At 38.7% G+C, this 22,406-nt stretch overlaps 1 protein-coding gene across 12 annotated transcripts in view; it reads right to left on the bottom strand.

Annotated features, from left to right (window-relative positions):
- DLG2 (discs large MAGUK scaffold protein 2) overlaps nucleotides 1-22,406 on the bottom strand; it is a 1,049,324-nt gene that overhangs the window by 529,393 nt on the left and 497,525 nt on the right. For 2 of the 12 annotated variants that reach the window (XM_037377349.1, XM_037377351.1), the window contains exon 1: nucleotides 6,660-6,744. The exons of the other annotated variants lie outside the window; for them this stretch is intronic. In XM_037377349.1, the coding sequence (XP_037233246.1) occupies nucleotides 6,660-6,737 (78 nt within the window). In that variant the 5' untranslated portion in view covers nucleotides 6,738-6,744. Of the gene's footprint in view, nucleotides 1-6,659; nucleotides 6,745-22,406 lie in introns of those variants that run through there. 12 annotated transcript variants of the gene reach the window in all.

Below are 22,406 nucleotides of genomic sequence, written 5' to 3'. Positions count from 1 at the left end.
TTAAGTGACATGCTGGAGACACCTATGGATCATGAATTAAAGACTTTGCTGTACCTGCCAGGCAAATACATATAGCGGGGCGTAAGGCAGAACGACAACGCATGGGCGAGAGGGAAGAGGCACTGCCAATGTATGGCGGCCAGCTAAGATCAGTTTAGAGTCCTCTTAGAATAAACTGGACTAAAAGAGAGAAGATATTCTGCCCTTGACAAAGGGCTCACCTATAGATGGTTAACAGATAAGATACTTCTTCAATGAACAAAGTCTAATGTAAGCAAGAGTACCCCTTATTGTTCATTAATGGCTACAGGTTGGTCTGGGCCTGTGCAGATGGAATTGGCAAGAAAAACAAGAGCAAAATCTCTCCCAGATGAAAAAAAAGAAAAAGATTACTTTGAAATAAAGGATTGCAAAGGATTAACTTCAGTAATTTACTGTTGATCAGTATCTGATTTTAAAACATCAGTCTTGCATTTTTTTCAAGATCAGTTGAATTTATTTATTATTATTATAGTGATTGTGATGTGGAAGCGAGTTATAAGCATAATAAATCTCTACTTAAGCAGCTTATCCCTACTGGTATATATTAATCATGGCATATATGGGATTATAACCAACTGAAAAAAAAAAAGGGTGGTGGTGGTGGAAAAGAGTTGAGTAGCTATAGCTATGTGTTTCTGGATGAAATCACAATATAAGAAAATGTCTTAGAATTTCAACTGTGCTGTGCTAAAGCAAAAGGCACAACGAGCTCTGGGTACAGGAACACTTGCACATTTTTCTCCACACAGTTATGTGTGAAAAGATAAGATCTCTCCATAAAACTCTAAAATAGAGCACTTACATAGTCCATTTGACAAGGTTCCTCCAGGGGCCTGAGATAGCTCTGGCATGTGTGTTCAAACTCACCTACGAGTGAGTGATGCACTTTTGTCATCCCATTGAATCTGGTCAACATGGTCCCTCTCTTGTCCAAATACAAATACGACTACCCTGACAGCACGTGGCTGCTACGTGAGATGCCCCTTGGTGAAGCAGTCATTTCACCTTTAGCCAAGGCAATAACTAGACCTGCAAGTTTTATCACTTTGTCGCAACCTCAGTGGCCTGGAAATAATTTGGTAAGCTCCGATTTGAAAGAGAGCACTTGTTAAGAAATCTAAAGTATACATGCAAATATTGAAGAACGAAAGTTTGTCTTGTTTGGAATTTTATATATATAAATGTAAGGAAAAATGTGTTTATCTGGTTTTATGTTTTATGATTTCTTAATCACATAGTTTCTATTCTATGTTGTGAGTAACTATTGTTTCAAGCAAACTGATCTCTTTTAAATTAGATTGCTGGGCAGCTACTTGAGAACAAAGTAAAAAAGAAACAGGAATACATAGCCTAGAACAGCCTACTCTAATTAGCTACATTAAAATACAGATATGAGAATAATCTAGATATCAAGTGTCATCGTGACATGAAGAATTAATTGTCACTATTGCCAGGACGCTGTCAGAAAAATGATAAAGTATGCCTGCTTTTACAGACAATTTTTTTGGTTACACATCCCAGTTTTGTTAACCTCTTAAGGCAAATTTTCCTGTCTTTTTGCAAATGTCTCATTGTAGGCTGACAGTCTACCAAGGATACTCAATTTACCAAAATGACTCTAAACGCAGGGGTACCAAATTAAAAAAATTGTTGGACTATGTTCTATTTACCTAGTCTGCACTACATTACATTTAAAGCTACTCACTTAAAATGATACTGTTCAGTTTATGAGTGTTGCTTATGGCAGTCTTTATTGTTATTTAAAACTGGTAGTCCAGAAACTGCATGCTATTTGTACCATTATATAGACACACCTACTTTTGGAAGTTAAATTGTTTCATCTTGAATTATAAAATTAATAAATTATTTAAACTGCAATGATAAACTAATACTTCTGGGGTAAAACTTACATATTTTCAACCACAGGACATCAGTTCTTAGAACCAATAACACCATAAGAGCACTTTGGTGTCTAAAAGCTAGAAAGAGAAGCCTATCCATGCTACTCTGTAAAAGGATGGTGAAAGTCAACTCATTTAAACCCTTTACATGGGCCCTGTTATTTTGCTCCCAAAAATAATGTAGAAGGAGAAACCTCCTTTTAAAGTGATGTCTTCAGATGTAAAACCTCACCACAACTAATTCTGACAGCGTTTGTAACTTGGGTGTCATGGCTAAAATGTGTTCTGCTTCTGAACATGCAGAAAACCCCCCAGCGTTCAGCTTCCCCATTGAAATAAAACTATAGGGTGACTTTGGCAAGTCTTTCCCCACTTCTGATATTGAACCCTGGAACCCAAATTCTATCAATATAGTAAAGCAAGATCAAAAGCTTTTTCACTCTGCTTTACCTCACCCTCTCAGATCAACATGATTAATTGCTCAGTTACTTTTCTGTACCTCTTCCAATCATTTAGAGTACTTATTTTTATAGCATAACCACATGCAGTTAACATCTCTTGATTTCTGCTTGATTGTGGTTTAATGAGAAAAATTCAAGACATCAATCTTTGCCTTAAGTTATTCTAGTTCTGATGTTCAGATGATCACATTTACTCTCATAACAATAATCCTTTCATGTGACAAACTCAAAGCGTTTTAATAACTTTAATAAAACAGGTAAGAGCAGAGCTGCCTTGAACGGAGTTCAGTTGTTTTCAGGCGATATTAGTGTCATTATTACCTGTACACTAAATATCTCACTACTTGAGGGCAAGAGTAACTTTAGCAATCAAGCCAAGCCAACCAGATTGAGGTAGAATTTGTAGATAACAACTGCAATATGCCAAAAAGAGTTTATGAACCAGCCTAATAAAACCAATAAAACATAAGGAAACAAACTTTGACATGCTTGAGTTTTCCATGGCAAAATGAGAACATTAAGAGCAATTAATAGGCATTATCCCATTTTTCTTACAGAGGTTTAGCCAGAAGTGGTTAGAAAAAAGCTCAGTTTTCCAAAGTTTAAAGGTTTTTCAAAATTTTTTGTTCCATTTTTGAATTTAAATAAGCCTTTTCAATGTATCATAAAAATATGACTCAAGTGAAAATAAGACTCAAAAATACTAGTGCACTCAACTTGAAAGAACTGTTATCATCGCAGTTAGGACACCTAAGGCTGCCATTCATTCAGTTCTTCCCAGGTGTCTTATCTACTCTCCAGATGAAATTTTAACAGTAGGAGTTCATGTCTGGGTTTTAGAAGCCTAATACTTCCTAGGAAGTGTTTAAGTTGTGCATGGGAGTTGAAGAGACAGTGCCCTACCGCAGGGTCCAACTCATCACAGCCTCCAAGCAAGTGCCGGCCTGGAGGGAAAGCAAGGGCTGGAAATGCCAGCCAGGAGCAGCAGGTACTGGTTAGGGACATATGAAAACCAGCCCAGGAGCTATCACAGGTCTTACCGAGAACAGGTCCACCTCCCCGCTTTGGTGTCCCAACTCTTTGCCACTTACAAGTGCCCTTTTCCCTTTCACGAAGCCCCAAAATAGTTTCTCCAGCCAGGGCAAGTGCTGGCTCCTGAGAGCCCCCAGTCCTCAGGCTGCAGTTCTGCTGGGCTCAGGGTATCAAGAACAAGCATGTCCCACACATTTTGAAGCAATTTGTCTGCCAGCTTTCCCAGAGCAGGGACCACCATATTCACCTATGGGGAGGTGAGGAGATGGGAGGTACAGGAACTCCAGCTTTGGAAAAGATGGGGAGCTCTGGAGACACCAGGGGCCTAGCCCACCCACATCACCACAACCAGACACCCTCATGCTGGTATGGAGCAGATGCAGAGGAGCACCACACTGTCACATTAATGCTTTCTTAGCTCTTCCCACCAAGGACTGCCCCAATCATCGGCATTTCCCTTGCCTTGGTGCGCCCCTCCTGGCACTGCGTGCTCTGCTTTGCACCTTGGAACCTCTGCTTCCCTAGCCACCTGGGAAATCCAAGTTCAAGTCTTCTCTCCGTGCAATTCAGGCCCAAAGTTCTGACATTTTAAGGAACGACACCGGCAGGCTGTGCACGTGTGTGTGTGTGGACACAGGAGTCCATGCTAGAACCCTTTTCTGTTGTGTCACCCCCTGATTTTCTTCCTGCTCCTATGGAAACAAATAGGCTCATACATTCATTTCTTAGAAGTACTCCTTAAAAAAAAACCAAAAAAACCCAACAAAACTCTTGACTTGTACCCATCCAGAGAAGCTAAACATAACAGAAAAATCTGTTATGGAGCCACATTCTCCTGGTCCCTGCTATCCAGATTTTAACTGCAAGTAAATCTTTTTGAACACATAGGCTAATCAAAATTCTTGCTGTATGTTATTACCTTCAAAAGCACATTCAGAAAATAGTTTTTAATTCAAATCATGCACACAGAGAAAAAGCTAATTATTCTTCCAGAAAAAATATGTAAAGTAAAACTGCATAATAATCTGATTATTCAACCATTATACAAAAAAAGACAAACCAAAAACAATCCCTGCAATTAAATGTTATTTTTAATTTACTTTCTGATAGACCTATTTTCATATCTTGTTCTCCTGTTACCAAGGTATTGTACTGAAGATGTCAGTGTTGATCAGCTTCCAATCATCAATAGCACTTATTGAAATAGCATACTGCTAGGAATGGGATTTTCTGCCTTTGCTGGGGTACACCATTGACTTATGGAAAAAAATAAATTAAAAGAAAGTCCTGATTGTGGAAAAAACCTCCAAGAACGAGATTTCGGTTTTGATATAATACAATCAACAAACATTTTATAAGACGTTTTCTTGCATACTTAGCGTCTTCTGGTAAAAATTAAATTCCCTTACAAATATGCTAATAGCATGCTGAAGTAACGTTCAAAAAAAGCTTTTCTCTAAAAATTATGAGGTATGTCTTGAAAGCTTGAATACCACAGACCTGAATTGCCTTGACTATTTTAAAAGTCCTACAGAGTAAAATAAGTAGCACTATAATAGATTTATACATAAATATTTCAAAGACCTTAAGACAAAAAGAACCAAAAATTTTGAACCATTCTTTTAGTCTGCTACAAGAATCTATAGATAAGAATATATTTTCTTAGCAAAGACCTGGCACTGTTTTATGAAATTTGTCAAGGTTATTGGCACAAGCTATAAACATACATGCTTTAAACAACCCATACTAAATCTCGTTTAAAAGCTGCTGAGTGAGTCCCACTGTGTCAGGAGTGGAATGCGTCCACTCATCCTGCCTCTGTCATCTTGGAGGAAACCTGAAAGAAACGTTCCTCTGGAGGGAGCCCCTCAGGACTAAGGAAGATCCAGACTGCAACTTTTTTTCCTCCCATAGCAACACACAAACAGCAGGAGAGTTTATATGATGCTGTCTTTGTTGAAATATGATTAACGGCAAAGAAAGTTTGACAGTCCCATGGATAGCTATCTGCGTTTCTGTTTTCCTTTATGCATGCAATGCGAGATGTATAAATCACTATTATTTGAATAACTTCACAATGGCTTGGATGTTTAAATTTAAAAAACACCACACAGCACCTTTTTAACCACTGGGAATATTTTGCAGAGAAAGCAAATCTCTGCCCATTCTCCCCTCCCCAACCATAAATATAATGTATTTCTCCTAATCATTTTCTCTAAATGAAGAGCATTTCTAGTTACAGAGGAATTCAGGCAATGGATAATTACTTAGTGGATTGGTGGCTGTATTACATAGCATAAGACATATCAAAGAAATAATAAAGCAACCCATTTATAAATTCTTTGACTACATCAAAGACAGCAAGGAATAGAGGAAGCCATCATTACCAGACTAATGAGGTAACTTTATAACATTACATTGAAGTTTTTTTCCCCTCAATCTAATGCTGTGTTTATAAAAGAGGGATTAGTCCCATTATGAAAATGGTTTGTATATTAATTCAGACAAAACCGGAATGCAGGTCTGCTACCTAATGCTTTCTATATTTAGAATAAATGGCAATTGCTGTGATATCCCCCAATTATCATTACTGCAAATTCTACACCAATGTAAGTTTTACTCATGGAGAAAGAAGGCAGGAGAATCTTACCTACAAGGACTTCCAGAAAACAGCTGGTTAAACATAGTTAAATTTTCTGAGAAGAAAAATACTGGGAGATAGTACTGACCATATTTACACACCTATATCTTTTAAAATGAGATATCCATGCTGCAGCACAGTTTCAACAAGTATCATGAAACAAAATTCCCAAACACTAATAATGCTTAGCATGTTATTATATTCTCATTGGTCCCACGCTAGCAAAAATATACAAGCAGTAAACAATCAACGGTTGTTTAAGAGCCCAATATTGTACTAGTAAAAATAATGCAGCACAGCAACAAGTTCACTGGAGTGCTCCCTTAACACACAACATACCAAATGTACAGCTGTTTGCCTCACAAAAACAACAACAACAACAACAACAGAGAGCATAAAGACTTTTGAAAGGATCTTCTCCCCGGTATTTAATAATATGCAAAGTATTCAAGGATTCTTGTGTGAAATCATGAATAGCAATAGGTCGTTTTTCAGGGTATTAAAGCTAACCAGACACACAACAGGATGCCAGCAGGCAGCTTGCATGAGACATAAGGCTTTATATTCCCACTAGGAACATACCTTCTCTGATTTTGCTTTCCTGGCGTTATGCACAAACCTGCGTCCCAGCTTCTTGGCATACCAGATAGAGGCAAACATTGTAGGGATGAAGATTTCAGTCTGAATATGCAGCACGCACACACACACACAAAAAAAAAAAGAAGAAAAATCCAACCAAAAACTTCCCTCACAAACGAGATTCAAATCTAAAATGCTGGTTAAGGTCTCTCAACTATGCAGTAGCTTTGTCAGGTCTTCTCATGCTGCCTTCTGGAAAAAAAAAAACCCAAACAACAAAACAAACACCCAAAACCAACAACCACCCAGTGTGGCCAGTCTGCAGGTGTATTTACATACTGCCAGCAGGAAGTCCAGGGTGAGGCATCTTTGCATCCAGCTCACATCCAGTCTGCTAAGTGCCTGTCTGCAGTTCTTTAGCACTGTCACCACAAACTACATATGTGTCAGTATGAAAGGAAGCTGCAGTAAACTACTGTAGCAGACAGCTCACCTCCTCTTCTCCTGTGCTGAAATTTAACTCCTTGTTTCTCTTGGATTTGCCAGCACGCAACAGAAGCAGCAGCAGTTCAAATATGAGATACACAGCACTGCAGGAAAGGAAAGGGGTACAGAAGTGCCAAAAATAGAAAGGCATATTAACCGTTAAGGTGAAGGAACAGGTGTTTCACATGTTTCAGTGCAATTAAGATTCAGAAGGAAAATGGATTTTACTTTGTCCTAGTGGTTTGGGATCTGTGCACAGAGATTTTTGTTACCTAGTTTCAGTTCACGACAGACATCATAGCTGTTCAGTTCACTTGCTGATGTCATACATGCTTTGCTGAAGGATTTAAGATTCACTCAAGGACTACTATTTTTCTTTGATAATGGCCTCCCTGAAATAGAAAACGGACCTTCTCCCCCCTCCCCCCCCCCAAATTAATCTTTAACTTCTGCCCTACCTAAGCTTGCTTTTTCCTTTTCCTTTAATTGCAAGTTATTTTACATTAGGAGTTGAGAAGTGCTTATGAACACCTCTTTTTTGCAGCGAAACAGCAATGTATTATTCTCCTTTTGTCACATACTTCAGCTTTAACCCCCGCACCTCTCCTCAGTAATAATCTCTAAACAATAAGCAGAAACATATCCTTTTGGCTCCAGACATATGACTAACCAGATGTTCCTCCCAGCCAGAGGCAGTATCAAAGCTGTAAACTTACAGGTTTTATAGCAGTGTATTGTATTTGATAGTACTTTGTATTATAGGATAAATCCTGCCCGTTGCCCTCCCACGTGCGATTGTGGAGGTACCAACATGTGGGAGAACCACTGCTGCCCTGCGTGCAAGATCACCTTTGGGATGCACACTTGCAAGAATAATTTCTGCTCTGCTACTCTGTGGTAAAGAGCAAACCAAAATTAATAGATGCACGGCAAAGGAAATACAGTCACAGCAATGTAGTATAGGGCTCTTGGGGCTAAGGAAACACTTTTTTCTGCCCCAGGATTTTCAGAGACTAGCTGAAACTGTTTTCTCCAGGGTGCATGAATTTGAAAGGGAAAATAATCCACTCCCACTTAAAACTTACACAGAACATCTGAGTTACTGGAGCTGGATGGCATTGCCCAAGCTTTGAGCCTGAAGGCATATATTCCTCCATTCCGTTAAGGTTATAGAGTTCAAAGAACTCCTTTAACACATTCTAAAATCTTAAGCTAGATAACTAAATTGAAATTCTTAGATGGTGATTTTTTTGTCAAGGATACACCAAGGTATATGTTTGAGTTTTGCTTGACATCTAAAACCTTCTGACAAAATATTTGCTAGCCGGTAATATTTCTGTGAAGAGAATAGTTCCTAATTACTTCCAATTCAAACATTTAGTTAATCCTGGCAGTCAGAAAGTTGTAAAACCACAAGACAGAGTAAAATCATGTTTCATCTGGAGTACGATTGATATAGAAGAGCTATCTGTCCATAACACCACTCCAGCTCTCTGAACTCTTGGCTGATAGTAAGATGGATTCTCCAAGGTGAAAAAAGCTTTATTATGCCACGCAGCAGACTCACACCACTCTCCACATTTGTGGCATGACAGAGTGCCCTATAATGGAGGAAAGGGAAGAGGAGGAGGAAAGGTGGCCAGAAAAATATAGGAAGAAATCAGAGATCTTGTTTCTAGCTGGGATATCACTAAAAGGAAACATGGATTGGGGAAAAAAAAAAGTGCAGAAAAGGAGAAGCAGCATCATTGGAAAGCTTAACACTATAAATGTTAAAGTAAAAGAGAACAGGAAAAAATATATCTTCTGTATTATATAACTAAACTGTGGAACACCCTTCCCATACTACTACCATGGTTTTGTGAAGAGTATAAGTATAATTTGAAATCATTGCACTAGAACCAAAAAGGGGTACATTCTCTCAAACAACTATTTATATAGTCTTATGTATATTCAGCTGCTGAGAAAAATCAAAGGAAACAGTCATTAAACAATAAACCCTCCTTTTTTATGACTTCTATCATCAACATTAGCAGCTTTAGTGAACTATTTATTCAGGAAAAATAGGGAGCAATAAAAAGCCACAATTCATCCCACTTAAAGGGAAAAAAAAAATACATTGTTCATTTAAGGAATAATGACAAAGCAATAGGGAGGTAATTTTCTCCACCCACTGAAAATGTTAGATCAAGAGGAATAAATCTTGCCAAATACCTAATTCTGATTCTAATCAGAAATGCATTTTAACTATTTGCATGCATCTGCAGATCTGTTCAAACCCCACAGTATAGCAATGACCAGATTACAAGCCATTTTCTTACAGCTCCATCATGCAGCAGTCTGCCATAGATTGTCGATAGCAGGTTTATTAGGTCTGTACCGGTACCCAGGGATTTTATGATTATTAATATTTTACTGTAACCATAACGAAGCCTGCATTTTACAGAAGTGCTACAAGCCAAGCTGCTTTAGAAGAAGAATTGGAGCTCCCAGCTGCTGTCTGTTCACAGGAGTAATATGTACTTTAGCTTGCTCACTGAAGTGCTACATTACAAGGGCAGAGAGATGCATGCAATTGAGCAGCAATATTATCGCAGACAGGAGATAATCAGTTAAGAGCAAATTTTACAACGGGCTTCTTGCTGCGAATGAGTGGGTGGTTTTCAGTAAACCAAGCCACATCGATACTATACATTAAATTGCATTCTTGTGCCTCTATGAGAAGAATTGGTCTTACCACAAGTGGACACACAGGTATAGGCATAAAGCAGTTAAAGTGTTGAATTCTATTATTTTTATGACATGCCTCCCCAACGTTGCAAGCAACGGCAATTGATGCTCAGTACCAAAACAGATGGTCATTTCAAACACCTTGCCAACAGTCTGTATGCACTATCACTAGTATTTCTGACAGTTAGCCTCCTTTCTCACTTTTACATCGCTGTTTTACTTAGGCAGCGCATGGAAAGAAGTGCAGCTTAGCTTTAGACAGGGCATTAATCTTCTCTTGTTAAGGGATAACTCCTCACAGCGCACACGTGGGGTGTCAACCTCCCCCTCACACACCTGTGGTGAAGATAGATGTTCGCTGTAGATTCTGTTTCTCTCCTACCTCTATCTGAATATATACACACAGTAGTTGTAAAATGTGATGACAGGGCCATTTAAAATACAAATACTGTTCAGCCATAAATATTGCCTTTCTTGTAAGAATAGGAAGACCGGTGAAAAGATCAGTCATTCAGGGTTTGCAGAACTCTCTCAAGTAAAATGGACAGAAGCTGGAACAGGTTCAAAATGAAATACCAAAGACTTAAAACAATCACTTCACAGCTGTGGCTACAGGAACAGAGCTGATGACGTGAAGGCAAGGTAGCTAGCTTTTTCATTATTTTTTAGTACTAAGCAACAACAGGTATTGATTTGGCTGACTGTACAAGCAATCATTTCCCATCCCTAACACAACTAATTGCCTTACAGTTACATGATGCCAAGACATATTATTTAATGACCAGAATACTAGGAAAGGCAGGGATGTTAATGTCTGCTATTCTAACCAGAAGATTTAAATTTCAGGCATTTGAACTTTACAGTAGTTAAAGTAGATGGAAGTACCAAGGTTTTGTAAGGACCTGATTTTTCATTCTGTGCTATAAACAGAGGTAAATGGAAAAATATTCCTCCTCCTATTGCAACAGGCAGTATTCTTATAGGAAACCCACAGTCACTCTTATAAAACAGATGGTCATCCCAGTTGGCACCAGCATAACCCATTCTGACTTCTATTTTGGCCAGGGCAGAACCTACTTTGTTGCAGCTACAATAGAGATGAAAGATTATCAGATTAGAATCATAGAATCATTTCGGTCGGAAAGGATCTTTAAGACTGAGTCCAACCATTAACGCAGCGCTTCCAAGTCCACCACTAAACCACATCCTTAAGCACCACATCTACACAGCTTTTAAATACCTCCAGGGATTGGGACTCAACCACTTCCCTGGGCAGCCTGTTCCAATGCTTGACCACCCTTTCAGTAAATTATTTTTTCCTAATATCCAATCTAAACCTCACCCAGCACAAACTGAGGCCATTTCATCTTTTCCTATCACTTGAAGGAGAGACCAACCCCCACCTGCCTACAACCGCCTGTCAGGCAGCTGTATGGTGCAATAAGGTCCCCCCCCTCCCACCTCCTCCTCTCCAGGATAAAGACCCCCAGTTCCCTCAGCTGCTCCCCATCAGACTTGTGTTCCAGACCCTTTCCCAGCTCCGTTGCCCATCTCTGGACACGCTCCAGCCCCTCAGTGTCTGTCTCGCAGTGAGGGGCCCAAAACTGAACCCAGGAGTCAAGGTACAGCCTCACCAGTGCCAAGTATGTAAGTTTCTACCTATGACATTTTCTACCAGTTATGATGTTTTGTAATAGAATTTAAAAATTATTATGAAAAAATATAATCTATCACTTAGGCTTGAATTTTAAAGATGAGGAAACCTGGTTGCTTAAAAGATCAATGTTTCCTTGGAGCATCAAAGTTAATGGCTGGAATAGAACCTAGTGATTCTGAGAACAGTCCCATATCCCGACAAAGAAAAGTTGCAGAGAAGGGAAGGGGGTAAAAAAAATGAAAAAGTAGTGAAAACAAAATGCTGTATATTAAGGATGGCAGAGGTTCTTGCTTTTCTCTTCTAATTTATTTTTTTCTACTCCCTTAATATTTCTTGTGCCAAATATTTTCTCTTTAGAAATTATGCTTTCAGAAACCCAGCTGTGCATTACAAGTTTACCCCAAATCTAATTTCCCCTTTAAAACAGAAGACAGTGCATGCAGACATCTCCTTTAAAACAGAAGACAGTGCATGCAGACATCTCCTTTGTCACCTTTTCTGATACATGGCAGAACTGTCGTCTAGCAGAGGGCATGAAGAATTTCATATGCAATGTCACAGGACTTCAAAGCAGTAAAGAAATAAAATGCAAGCATTTCCTTCTGTGGCTCTCCTTTGAGTGTGAGACCCCAAAAACTGCGTACCTGCCCTCTACCATGCAATTATCACTTCTTTTTTTTGACTCTTATTATTTGATGTGGTAGATGGCACTCAGACTGCTACGTGTGGTGCAACAGGTCAAGAGAAGAGAGGATGAGGTGTTGTGCTACATAACTGCATGAAATAGAGCTTTAACTGTGGAAGCACAAGAAATGGAAATTAAATAAGCTCTATGTTAAACAATGAGACTCAGTACATCCTTGCACTCAGGGATGTATTCTAGCAATTTACAATACAATGGCATGAGGCAATGTTTTAAATTTAGGCAGTTCTTTTTCCTCTTTTATTTGTTAAGCCTTGGAATAGAGACAAACCTAATTATGGTACTTAATTTTGATTTTAGAAATTGATTTTCCACTCTAGTTTCTGCTGGTGCATAGGAAACTCCAGTGAGTCACACAAGTAATATAACAGTCATTAGCAGCCTTAAAAATAAATAAAAACTTGAAAAATGCTGCTTTGTTCTTGTGGTTGCCCCTAGATCAGGACAAACTGCTTCCTGCTTCACCTTTCTGATATAAATTTTTAAGTTTCTTCTTGCTATATCAAGAAATCACAACCAAAATTCTGTATAAAGTCCGCAGATGTGCCGTTATGCTGCTCAGATTCTTGTATCAAATCAAAGCACAGCGTTATGTAGTACAGTTACATATTTGCATGGCAAGTACTCCCACAGGAAATAATATAAACTACAAATTTTATCCTTGGCAAGGGAAAAAGAAAGAAGGAACAACACATTGCAAGCAGTGCTTATATGTGTCACCCGTGCATTTTGCAAGGGTCTTGCCAAATAATAATGCTGAACAAAACTGAATCCAGTGTGGAAACACTTCTATGACAGCACCGTGTGTGTGCCTCCCATCCTGTGGCACTTGAACACCTTTATTTTCTTTGTACTTATGAATAGCTCTATGTGATGGTGGAATATTAGCCCTATTTCAAAAGGGATGAAGTAAGGCACAATATAACTTGGTAACAGACGTATGGGAAATCAGAGAATCTGCCCACTGCCTGGAAGCCCAGAATCTCCTCTCTCCCAGAGTATGGCTACAGGGTTTGCCATGGCCAAAGCAAGGAGCAGTGGCACGTACTCTGTGTAACACAGTCCTGTGCCAGTCACAGCTTTCTGCCTGTCCAGAGCAGGTGAGGAGCAAGAATGCTGATAACATCCATTTACCTACCCACAAAGACTGTGGAGATATATCTTTTCGATATGTTCTGGGTTTTTTGCAACAGCAAGCGAGGGAACCCTTAATGAGCTGTTCATCTCCCTGCTAATCACAGAAGAAGCCCAAAACACAGTTGCAGGCATGAGCACAGGAATATATGTCATCCTATCATAAACATTATTCTATTCCTGGTTGATTACATGTTGCCTTTTCTTTCAAAGACCTCCTTAAATCTCACTTTTTTTTTTTAATTAGCCCTAAGAGCAAAATTTAAAAATCAGCTTAAGCAGCCTCACCACAAGTTATAGACACTGTATTTGTGAAACACATAGACTTCTTTGAGCATCATTTTTGGTTCAAGGTGAATGTGCTTAGCCCTTCCTTATCCAAGCTCCTCCAAAAACCCTCATGCACAAGAAACCAAGTTTCATTGAACTATGAAACATCAAAGAATTACAAGTGATGACATCAATGAGGATAGCCACAAACTAATCTCATGCCACCACCTCCTTGCAGGCAGACACATGTACAGGTGTACGGACTGAGCCCACTCAGCACATTTCTGGGCAGCAGCAGAGTCCGTGCAGCCCATGGACACCACTCGTCATCTCAGGGGCTGGGGCTGCCTTTGGTCACTCTGCCAAACCTCCGCCAAAGCAGCAGCTCCCCGCTCCCAGCTGGGACTCTCCAGCCATCTCCTGCCATTGGCTGGGCCATACCCACCTGAACAGCCCCCCTGCCACCCTCTCCCCCCCTCCAGCAGCTCCTACCTGGCTTTTTAATGCTTGTTAGAGAATACAACTCACATGTGGAGAACAAAAAATAATAAAATGGATAATGACTTCTGCCACTTTTCATTTTGGTTCTTGCTCTTTACCTTCATCCTCAGCTTTCCTAGGCTGTGATCCTCACAGCTCATGGGAAGAGTACCTACAGTTCAGCATCACTTGGGGAGTTAAAGTCATTTCAGATGCAAATCATCAAGAACAACATTTCTAATCATTCAGGTGGTGAACACAGGTTTTAAAAAGCAATGTATCCCTGCTAAAATGCAAAAGAGAAGCAATAAGGAGGAAAGAGTTCTACTTATTCCCTCCAAATATAAGACAATCTACTATTAAGTATGATGGGTAAACAACAAGTCTTTACCCAGGACTGGCTGCAACTCTTCCCTCCTATGGGCAGAGCCAAGGAACAGGTCTCCATGCTTCTGGAACTGACTCATCACATTTCTGTTGCTAAAGCAAAACAGAGAGAGGACAGCCCAAACCCCATCAGAGCAGGCACTGGCTTTTCTCCCTTAATTCTGCTACAGTTCTTCTGCATGAACTTAATTATTCTCTGCAAGCCAGCTGCTCATTCTTAAAATGAAAAGAATAATGCTCCACCGCACTGGGACAGGCTAAAGATAAAAGTATTAGCAAATGTGAAGTAATGTGATAGAAAGCATTACAGAAGAAAAGAGCATCTACCCCCACGCCGGTTGCTACAGAACTTTACAGAATTCTGCTGAAAGGTCTGTGCAAGTCCATAACAAAACTGATTACATGAATGCTTCATTGTAATGTGACACACGAAAAGGTCCATTTTAGCAATTACAGTAATAAAGGGTGATGTTATACCCATTTTGACTAGAAAAAGAAAAGAACTGTAAAGGAATATGAGGTCAAGGACAAGAAGTTATTCTTCTAACACCTATGAGAAGATCTTCAGAGGTAGGAAAATATATATTGTATGTGAAAACATAAAATGTAGATTTACCTATCTAAAATGTATTTCAGTCAATTATTTGCTAACAGAGGATAACAGAAGATTTGTCACACCTTCCCAGTCCATTATATTATCATTCCTTAGGACAGTTATGACGGGAAATTTCTTGTTGCAGAAGACTCTGGCACTTTGAAAACCAGAGGAAGAATTGAGGCAGCATATGGCCAGTGGGATATACTTTGATAACAGACAGAGTAGAGCTGATCAAAAAAGTCCAGTAAATTTGTTATAGCTTTTTAGGACAACAATAAAAAAAATAGCATCTTTTCAAACACTTTGATGTTTTTAAATTTAACCTGAGTGTTTCAAGAAAACAGAAACTTTTTGAGCTCTCCAACCAGCAGAAAATTGAGAAAGTGTTCCTTGAAATTGTCAAAATATTTATCTTTCTTCTTCATCAAAAATCAGAATATTTCAGCCTTCTCCAGGGCTGTCAATACTGCTGTCTAAATTACATTTACATTTAACATTCCCTTGGGATCCCAGTCAACAGATATTTTTATATTTCTGTTCTGCACATCTCACTGGAAATATTTTCTTTTGATTCATACTTCTAACAGCCTAAAAGATTCTCCCACACCTTTCTGCAAATTGACTTTTGCCAAGCCAGGCACATCGGTCGTCTTCTCGCATGTCACCCAGATGCCATGAAGATGCTAGAATGAACTTGTATGAACTTTTAGAAAAAGCATCATAAGGAGAGAAAGTACCACAAAAGCAAGCAATTAGTTGCTGCTTAATTTCATGTATACTAGTAAGCACCATATGTCATGCCTAGACCTCCCAGAAGCAGAAAGTTAGTTGAACAAGACTGTTTCTCTACCATTCCCCGCATCTAAGCACATAAAAGATTTAATATACCCGGATTTTCATAACTCATCTTCACCCTCCACATAGTAATGCACCAGAACAAGCATCTCCAAGGACCCTGGTTATTTGTTACGTGGCTCTAGGGGAGCCAGCTAGATAGCAAGCTGAACCAAAAGCTCTAAAATCCTTCCTGCTTCCAGCCAAGAGAATTAAATAATGAGCAATGTGCCAAAACCCCAGTCCCAGAAAACTCTGATCTTAAGAGAAACAATCTGTTCTCTCCACTTTCCTCCTCTTCACCATTCAAAGTCTTGAAAGGTTCAGGAAAAGTAGAAGTGATAAAAGGGCCCAGAATTCCTCGTTGTGCCTTACCCTAGCAGGCTCAGGCTCCCAGATTCTGCTGGTTGTCACAACCTACCAGTCTTGTAATTAATGACAGCAGTGGGTCTAGGTTATGGTGAGCCCCAGCTCTGATCCAGATCGGATCCTTTTTATAGCAAGCCCCACATGCAATGGATAATATATATAATATATAATAAGGGGACTGCTTCCAGTTGCCTGCATACCTCATACTAACCTGTCTAACACTCCCACAGTCATAATTTTAATCAGTTAAGCATACTCCACGCCAAAACTGTTTCATTAAAATGTCCTCTGGCATGTCTATTTCTTGCTTTCAAGCCTTCCCTTTCAAGTACATAACAGGCATCTATGCTTTTGTAGTTCCTTACGAATAACGGGTTAAGTAATACTTGCCTGAGAAGATACTCTACTTACAGTAACGCTGTAGGAAGACAACAAAAAAGATGGTAGATTGCAAATGCATTACACAAATGTATTGGTAATTTATTGTGTTTTAAAGATGAGGGAAGCAGGCAGCATATTCCTCAGATGGTCTCTTGTCTGAAGAGGACTAAAGGGATATACCTTTTGATTATCTCATCTATTGCGAACAATAAATCACCACTAAAGCTCAGGACATAACATGACAACACAGAAGTGCTATATGAATACATTATGTCATCTCAGTATACTTCAAGGCAACAACTCAGTAGTAAAACGTGTCCATTCCTACCTATGGTTTTTCCATTGGAACAAGTGTATGAAAGAGCCTACAAATCCTTTGGCTTTGATTGCATGCTCAATGCACATCCCAAGGAATACATCGTGGATATATGTTACATGTTAAATCACGTGTTTCTTTGCCCATGCAAAAAGATACAGAATACCAGAGTCATGCTTTCAGCTGTTTCTAGGACAGGGCACACAGCCTAGGAGGTTTCAGCCTCCATGGATGTACCTTTAGGAATGTGCAAGGTGCCTTGTTGAGAAAGACCTGCATTTTTAGTTACACAAGCACTGAGCATGGCATCATGGCCAGGAAAACTACATGAAAAATGCAAATTCACATTAAAAATGCAAATTCAAGAGACTGGGGGGGGGAGGTGGTGGGGAGAAAAAAGCAATTTCAAGCAATGCTTAAAATATATGTAAACAATGTCACTTTAGTTGAAACTGCTCCAAAAGTACAAGAAGGCATACACCCTTTGAAAACAGAAGACAACAAAATGAGGTACAAACTACTGGCAAAATTCTGGCCTTCAGAAAGTGAGGTAATTTCCCACAATGCTTCTCAATGCATAGTGTGAGGAAGGCTGTTAAAAATGATATAACGTAATATGGATTACATTTAAATATCTGGTCCATTTGCTTTATCTGCATTGATATGCTCTAGTCAGAGTCTTAAAGTGTTACTGAACATAATTTTTAAGAACTGTTTTACTTATGTGTCCTCCTTGGACAAGTTTTGAAATCAGGATTCTAAGTAAAATATGACTCTAAAACACAATCATAATATATAACATTGTTTTAAATTCATTATGTTCCTAATGTGGCTTTTGCTACTGCAAAAGTTGTAGGTGATATTATGCACTACAATTTTCCCAGTAATATTTTCAATAAATAGACAGTTATACGTAGAAGGGATACAGTTATACCTAGGATGGTCTGTAGGATGTTTGACTTCAAACAAACAAACCAACCCCTTTATAATTCTTAAGAGTTTAATTCTCTTCTGCTGATTTAAATGGGAGTTTTGCCTAAAGAACAACATGTTTCTCTCTCTTTTACTCTGGCAGAGCCTCTGTTCTTCTGCTTAAGTGTATTTCAGTTTTTTAGGCACCATACAGGAATTTATAAAAGATTGCATATTCACTTGGAACAGGGAGCCTGACTGTTTCCATGTTCCAGACAGTATTGAATTCAATGTAATTCCAAATGAATTCAGATAAAAACCTGAAGGTTGCCTAAATGGTTTAGACATTTAAAACATATCTATCTATTGTCATAACCATCCAAATATTCAAGAAAACTCTTCAGTTGGGAAGAAATGTCAAACTATAGGCTGCAAAATCACACACTTTAGACTCACCCAGCCACATTTCTCAAAGCGGAAAGCCTAAAATACTTCTGAAAGCTGCAAAAAGTAATATCTTTCACTTAATTAGGCTTCTCAATACATGTGAAAGTACTTTAGAAGTGTATCACAGGTCAATGAAAATAAAAATTGACAACCATAAAAGCCCTGAATTCACTTACAAATAAATACTGATTCTGGCACTTAACTCTGATGTAATTTATCCTACATGAAGCTGAGAAGCTATGCAAGAACTAGCAATTTATCCTTTGCTCAGCTGTGAGCATAGCCCATGGTATTAAATAATCTAAACGAGACAGTTTTTCATATGAGCACTCGCATTTTTTGTGATTACATAATTTTTCACATCTGTGTTATGATATAGATTAGTATTATTTTTAAAAATCCAAATTTTAGTCCACACATATGATCGAACATTTCTGGAGAGACAGCACAGACTCTATATCACATTTTTAATGTGAACTGAAGCATTATAACTACAAGATCCAAAAAGCAAAAATTCAGTAATGTGCATAACTCTAATTAGACTGCAACTGAGCAGAACTGTTCGGCTGGCTTGCTTAACAGCTGGTCTAAATCTCTTAGGAAGGAGCATATTTTTTACAAAACATTTTATGAGGCCACACACTGAGAGCTACAGGAGTTTATTATAAAAGGCAGACAGGTTGATTAATAAATATCAATTTTGCTTTGGGAATCAGAAATGTAAGTGGCTTTCCTGTCCAATATGCCTAGGCAACTTAGGAATTTATGTTTATTTACGTGTGTGTGATTTAGTGACTAGAAATGTCATATTAAATAAACAGCCTCATGCATAACTAGCCCAGATCTTTTATCAACTTCTAAGATGCTTATATTTGGCAACAGTCAGGAGTGAATATACCGATTCTCAGTCAAAAAAGTTTTGACGAAAATGAGGATAAAATAGCTAAGCTAACATCTAACAGCAATCTGTCTGCAAGACACATTTACAGACAGTCTGGCAAGATAACTAGGGCAATAGGAGTGGAAAGAGAGAAGGCCAAAGACTGGGGTGTATCAGATATACAGTCGTGAGTGATTTTCTTTTCTATTTTACTGCACAATATAGATGTCATGACCTTTCACACGGCATTCCTGAATAAAGTGTTAGCAATACAAGGTGTCAGTCTGGACAATCACTTGAATCACTTTATAAAAGCTCAAAAGTATCTGAAGATTTCCAAGAGGCACTCCTTTCTGGAGGCCACTGGTTCTACATTCTGTACAAAATGGTAACACTTTGTGGTCTTAGAGACTGATGCATAAATCAGGTAATTAATGATGTTTATGGTTTTTTTTTTCAACAGGAAATCTATATCTGGCACTCATTCAGAAAATGCTTAATACTGAAAACCAAAACATTTTTTTGTATACCCACACTGTACAAAAAAAACCCAAATCAGATGGTAGAGATGGTCTCAAGCTACTACGACTTTATTTCTGTCTCCATCTCACTCTTATTTTCTTGACCTTTCAATAAATATTATAGATTGTTACTGTTTTCTACTGTGTTTCATGCCAGAACGCTATACGGCTAACCAGTCCTAGCTGACAGCTCCTGGCATTGCTATAATATGAACAATTGTTCCTGGTCACTGAACTCTATTAACTCAGGAGGGCACCCACGTTCATTTGCTGTGTTTCTCTCCTTTAGTCGTCTGTCATTAGGGTCACAGGTAGCATATTAGCTGTATGAAACACAATATGTAGCTTTATACACAGATAGGTTGAGGTATATAAATTCTCGGTCAAACCCATCCATGCAAAACACACTTGCTACAAATGCACAGTCATCTTGTCTTCAATTACCCATCTGAAATTGTCAGTGTCCCTCCTCCCTTTCTCTTTCTTTCTTATTTGCTTTCTTATTTTATTTTGCTTTCTTATTTTATAATGTCTTTCCACTTGGTACAAACTAGGTATAGCATCATTCCTTTCAACCTGCTTTCACTACCTCGATTCTCCAACTCATTCAAGCATAGATCCCTAACAACAGCTGGATGAAGGTTATCTGGCATTTTTCCCCCCAAACTCCTTTGTTGGTACTTCTACCCTTTAAGACTTAACCAATGATTTGTTTTGTGAAGTACAAATTGGCCAACTTTCAGAAATGCAACAAAACATCTACCAACTCAGTTGTTTAAGAAAAGAAAAGATCAATATCACATCCATAGTTCATTAAAAGTCTGGAAAATCTGTCACTCTTCAAGCATTTTTAAGCATCTCATTCTACCTCAGAGGGTTTCAGCTTATGAGAGAACCTTTTATACCTAGGATGCAGCAGAGAGAGTCTCGCTTCAAATTTCTTTCACTATAACATAAAGGATCAATCCAAGAAGAACAGGTGAGGAAACATTCCTTTGCTTTGATAGTATATTTTTATTATTGACTGTATAAAGCATATTTCCCTACTTCTCGTCTCAAAAGAAAATGCTATGAATAAAGCAGAATGTTAAAATGCAGAAACTTAAATTCAAGTGACCCATATTTTATCTGAACTAAAGTGAAAAAAGCTGATGGAAAAAAAAAAAAGAAAAAACAACCCAAACCAAAACTGACACCACCCTATACCCCAGAAATAAGTTAAAAATTTAAAAGATAGCTGCTAAATAAATAAATAAATATTAACATTTTCAAATGTTTTGATTATAGACATTCCTCCAGTAATATGCCTGGTCAACTGCTGAATCACACCGTACACACACTGTGTGGAAAAAGAAACTGGTTTTACCAACAGTTTGGCACCACTTCCACACCAAGCAATGTCAGTTTAGGGTGTTACACTGACCTTGCTATAGGCACTTTTCCCGATTTCTCTCTTCCATAAAAACTTGTAATTATTGTGAAGGTGGGTACCTCCCGCTCTTCAGTGCCGTTCAAGCACTGTGGTAGAGCTGCCACTCACAGATGATACTGGGAAAATTGCCACGACCAGGGGGCTGTTACTTGTTTTCTGATGTCTGGGTTTTTTTTTCCAAAAGGAGAACCCAGAATAGCTCTTACTTGGCTAAAATTAGTCTGTGCCTGTGTACCTTTATGGTTGTTCAAACAATCTCAGTATTACATAGTATAGATTGAGATCTTAAGCTGTAGCTGCAAAATAATTTTCAGAAATGTTTGCAAAACTATTGGCTATCGTAAATTGTACAATTGACCCCTAGACCAAGATCCTTTCAGGTGCTGTTGCTCCCTCTATAATCAAACCCTGTTTTGCTTCAAAGCAGTCAACTCCTCCCAGATGCTACACCCTGCAGTACATCCTTCCTAATTGCCAGCTGGGGACCTGATGTGGGCTGCATCATCCCTAAAAACCCACCAGCACCTATAAGGTTCCCTCCAAGCCCTGTCTTCTGCTAGTGCAGAGGTTCTGAGATTTCTGAGGTGTTTCAGCACCTCTCACAATCTCAGACTAACCATCACACATCACCAGCAACACAACATGCTGGCCCTTTGCCACTGCCTATCCTGGAACTTGTGATGTCAGGCTTGGACGGAGATGCCTAACACAGTTAAATCACACCTTCACATAGCGTTCATAAACATCTTATACTACTGAACAGAAAATGTTCACTTGTGCTTTTTCATGAGTCGATAGACAGGAAAATGTAATTATACGCCTTCTGTATAATTAATTATGATAGTTAAGAGAAACGCTCAGAAGAACATTTGATTTAATAAGATTGGTGGCATTCCAAGACATCTTAGTGTCAGTATAGCTTTTTGACTCTTATTCCCACTGGCTCCACCGGCTTTTTAAAAGCATGAATTGAAAATATTTGGGTTTGTATTCCATAGACACAGATACTCAGTTAAGTCAAGAGAGGCATCAGATAATCCCAGTATATTTAAATATATGCAAATATGTTTTTGAAAGTCAACTTATACATTCATGCTATGAGGCCATGCACTCCAACATGCATGTCCTCTTTCAACAACTTTATTTGAAATTCTGCTGGACTTTGCAGTAACTACTTAAGAAAAAGAGCTTTTCTTATAGAGGGCCATCAATA

This window comes from Falco rusticolus, chromosome 2 (assembly GCF_015220075.1).
Source record: "Falco rusticolus isolate bFalRus1 chromosome 2, bFalRus1.pri, whole genome shotgun sequence".
Lineage (NCBI taxonomy): Eukaryota > Metazoa > Chordata > Aves > Falconiformes > Falconidae > Falco > Falco rusticolus.
The sequence above is the reverse complement of the archived record's forward strand: the minus strand, read 5'-3'. Positions and strand labels throughout refer to the sequence as shown.